The sequence below is a fragment of the Lipotes vexillifer genome, unplaced genomic scaffold (genome assembly GCF_000442215.2).
Source record: "Lipotes vexillifer unplaced genomic scaffold, Lipotes_vexillifer_v1.1 scaffold472, whole genome shotgun sequence".
In the NCBI taxonomy this organism is placed as follows: domain Eukaryota; kingdom Metazoa; phylum Chordata; class Mammalia; order Artiodactyla; family Lipotidae; genus Lipotes; species Lipotes vexillifer.
In genome coordinates, this window is record NW_006797698.1 from 1,982,852 (window position 1) to 1,986,227 (window position 3,376).

At 62.8% G+C, this 3,376-nt stretch overlaps 1 protein-coding gene across 5 annotated transcripts in view; it reads right to left on the reverse strand.

Annotated features, from left to right (window-relative positions):
• Positions 1 to 3,376, reverse strand: part of AGAP3 (ArfGAP with GTPase domain, ankyrin repeat and PH domain 3) — a 58,033-nt gene that overhangs the window by 15,142 nt on the left and 39,515 nt on the right. For all 5 annotated transcript variants that reach the window (XM_007469824.1, XM_007469821.1, XM_007469822.1 and 2 more), the window contains one exon: positions 581 to 685. In XM_007469824.1, the coding sequence (XP_007469886.1) occupies positions 581 to 685 (105 nt within the window). The remainder of the gene's footprint in view (positions 1 to 580; positions 686 to 3,376) is intronic.

A 3,376-nucleotide genomic window follows, 5' to 3' on the forward strand; every position in this document is an offset into this window, starting at 1 on the left:
ATCCACCTGCCAATGCAGGGGGACACGGGTTCGAGCCCTGGTCCGGGAAGATCCCACATGCTGCAGAGCAACTAAGCCCGTGCGCCACAACTACTGAGCCCGCACTCTAGAGCCCGCAAGCCACAACTACTGAGCCCGCGCACCTAGAGCCCGTGCTCTGCAACCAGAGAAGCCACCGCAGTGAGAAGCCAGCGCAATGCAACCAAGAGTAGCCCCCGCTCGCCGCAACTAGAGAAAGCCCACGCGCAGCAACAAAGATCCAACACGGCCAAAAATAAATAAATATTAAAAAAAAAAAAAAAGTGAAAGGGAGTGACAAGGTCATCCCTTTAAAAAAACAGAAAACAAAAAACGAAAAACACAAAGGGCTCAGCCAAGACTCAGAGCTTTTGTGCAGTGTTCAGCCTGGGCCTGGGTCTCAGAGTCTGTGCAACTCCCAAACCACCAAAGCGAGGCCCTTTCTTGAGGAAAGGTCTTTTTGAGTTAAGGTCGCTTCCCTCTGGACCTGGACTCAGCCCTTCCACGTCCGCTTCTCATGCTCCGCGCTCAGCCTCCCCCAGGCGCAGCGCCCCGGACTCACGTGCAGGCTGGGATGGTAGGTGAGCAGCCCGTTGTCACACAGCGTCACATACTTCTTCTTCCACTCCTTGTTCAGGGACTTGCCGCTGCGCTTGAGCAGGATGCCCTGAGGACAGAGGCTGGATCAGAGACAGAAGCCAGGCCCACACGTCACAGCTATGGAGAAGGTCTCAGTGTCCACGGGTCACAGCATCCTCCGCCCCCCGCCCGCCCGGGTCACTGTGCTTATCTGCATGGAGAGGCCACACGGGACTAAAACTGAACCAGGGAGAGCCAGGCGGATGAACCCATCTATGGAACTCGGCTGCCCCTGGCCGTCCTCAGGAAGCCGTCTGGAGCCCACCTCTCCAGTTAACATGGACGCCGTCCCATGGCAGGGGGGTGTCCTCTCCCCCAGGTCGTGGAACTACGTCAGCAACGGGAGGCGGGGGTTTAGATGGCCTCTCAGCAGTGATGCTCCCACCCACCGTCTCCAGGGATGGGGTGGAACGACAGCACAGAGACCTCAGGAGGGCCTGGGCCTCCTACCCGCTGTAGCAGCCCCAAATAGAGCAGAAAAGCCCCTAACTGTCCCCAGAATGGCCCAGTCTCCCCCAAGGCAGGCAGTGGGAAGACCCAGCCATACAGCCCAGCAACCAAATCTCCCGTGTGAGCTGATAAGACACTGGGCGTGGAGGTTAGATGGGCACCAGGATGAACAAGAGCTCTCCAGGGGCAGGGATTTGGGCGTGTTGTTCCTCGACACCTTCAGCACTGCGACACTCCTGGGATGCAGCAGACGCTTGGGGAACAGCTGGTGGACCGGGCGGGGGAAGAGCCAGCCGAGACGGTGCGGCTGGTCGGAGGTGCTGCGAGTGGGGGGTAGACCTCACCGAGGCAGACGAGGCGTCCACCCACACCCCAGACGGCCTCTGCTGCCCTCCCCTGATGACAACCCCCGACGGTCCCTCACCCACTGGCTCTCGCCTGGAAACAGCAGACAGCACGGGAGAACGGCCAAGGATGGAGCTCGGGTCGGGATGGGACACGGACACGCATAGGCGGCAGGTGCCCCAGGACCGGCATCACCCCTGTGGGGCCCCCTCCGCAAATTCGGGAGAGCTGAGAAGAGGCAGTGCTCCCTGGACATTCCTAGACAGAACTCCTGGGGGGCAGCCCCCCTCACAGCGGGCCTGCCCCGGCTGGGCGAGAGTGGGCAGCACGCCAAGTCCCAGCAGGTCGCAGAGGAGCTGCCAGAGCCCCAGTGCCGACCTCTCCTACAGGAGGGGAGGGCCGTGCCCTCAGACAAGCCGGAAATGGGGGTCAAGAGATTCACTGTGAGAGAGAGTGAGGGGTAAACCCCGGATTCCATGGCCCCCTACCCCGCTAAGGCTTCCTACTGGAAGGCTCAGCCCTAGGGGGATGAGGTTAACAAACAGGTGGGCTGGTATTCCCGCCCCATCTCTCCCCACAACAGGGACTGCGGTGGCGATAACATCACAGGTGTTTCACATCCTTGCTCCCCCACTCCCTTCCCCTATCCTCATCCTCCTGCCCTCAAAGACAGGTGCAGTTGCGGGAAGTCAGGCCAGTGAGTCGTAGGCCACCTAAGGACACTGTTGCTACTACCTGGCCCCCCTTTCCTCACAAAGAGCTTCTGAAGACCAAGAGTGTGAACGGGACTTTCACTAGACGACAGGTTGGCTGGAACAGCACAGGCCACCGCGGCCCCTGCGTCGTGGTCCGCGAAGGAGCCTTGGCGACCGGCCTCTGGGCGTGGCAGCCATCCCCTCACAGGCCAGGAACGTGGACACAGTTCAGCCACCGCCTCTCCCCTGACTGTGGACCACGGCCCTGAGGACTGCCGGCCAGACTCTGGAGAAGGCGGCCCAGGCCCACTCCACTCCCCTGGGAGTGGCCGCCACGGCTGGCTCGCCTGCGCCCCATCTCACTCCCTCCTTTCCCACCTGCTCCCCAAGGGCCTCTGTTCTCAAACCTTTCACACCTGAGCCCGCCCTCTCTCCTCTGTCCCTTCATCTGCACCAGGTTCCCTCCTGGTCCAGCCCCGGCTCCTGGTCAAGGGAAAGGAAAACCTGACTCCGTGCCCCGTTCTGCCACCAACTAGCTCTTAACATCAAGCAAGTCGTGTCACTGTCTGGGCCTCAGTCTCCTCGGAAGCGCGGACTCACCTACAGGGCCCGCTCCCCCCCCCCCCCCCCGCAGCAGGAAATCAGGAGCCAGGATGCAGAAGAGGCCGGTGTAAGCGGGAAGCCCTTTTCCACCCAGAACTCTTCCTCCTCCTTCACCTGGACCCCTCTCGGCAGGAGACCCCGGCGCCGCGGACGGCGGTAATGACGCTCCGACGCTGCTCTGACGCTCGTTAGCAGGGGGCGTGGGAGGAGCGATCTCGGCCGCTGGGGCTTGACCCGCGCACCCAGGCTCAGCCCGCCTCTCACCGGCCCCGCCCGCTCTGCCCTGCCCTGCCGGCGCCTCCGTCCGGCGGGTCACAGCCCGTTCCGAGGGAGGAGAGCGAGCTCCAGGGGTTCCTGCCCCCCCCCCCGGGCCGGGCGGCTGCGCACGGCCGAGCAGGAAGCAATCTGGGGCGGAATGGGAGCGGTGCGGAGGCGACAACCCCCAGAGGACCCGTTCCCGCCGCCGCCTCCCTCCCAGCTCCGCCAGCCGGCTTAATTGCGGAGTCCGGATTGATTGGGAATGCAAATGGCAACTGAACTGCAATCTCCACTCCCAGCAGGAGCAGAGTGGGGGAGAGGGGAGGAACGGAATGGGGAGAAGACCGGGACAGGAGAGCGGGAAAGGG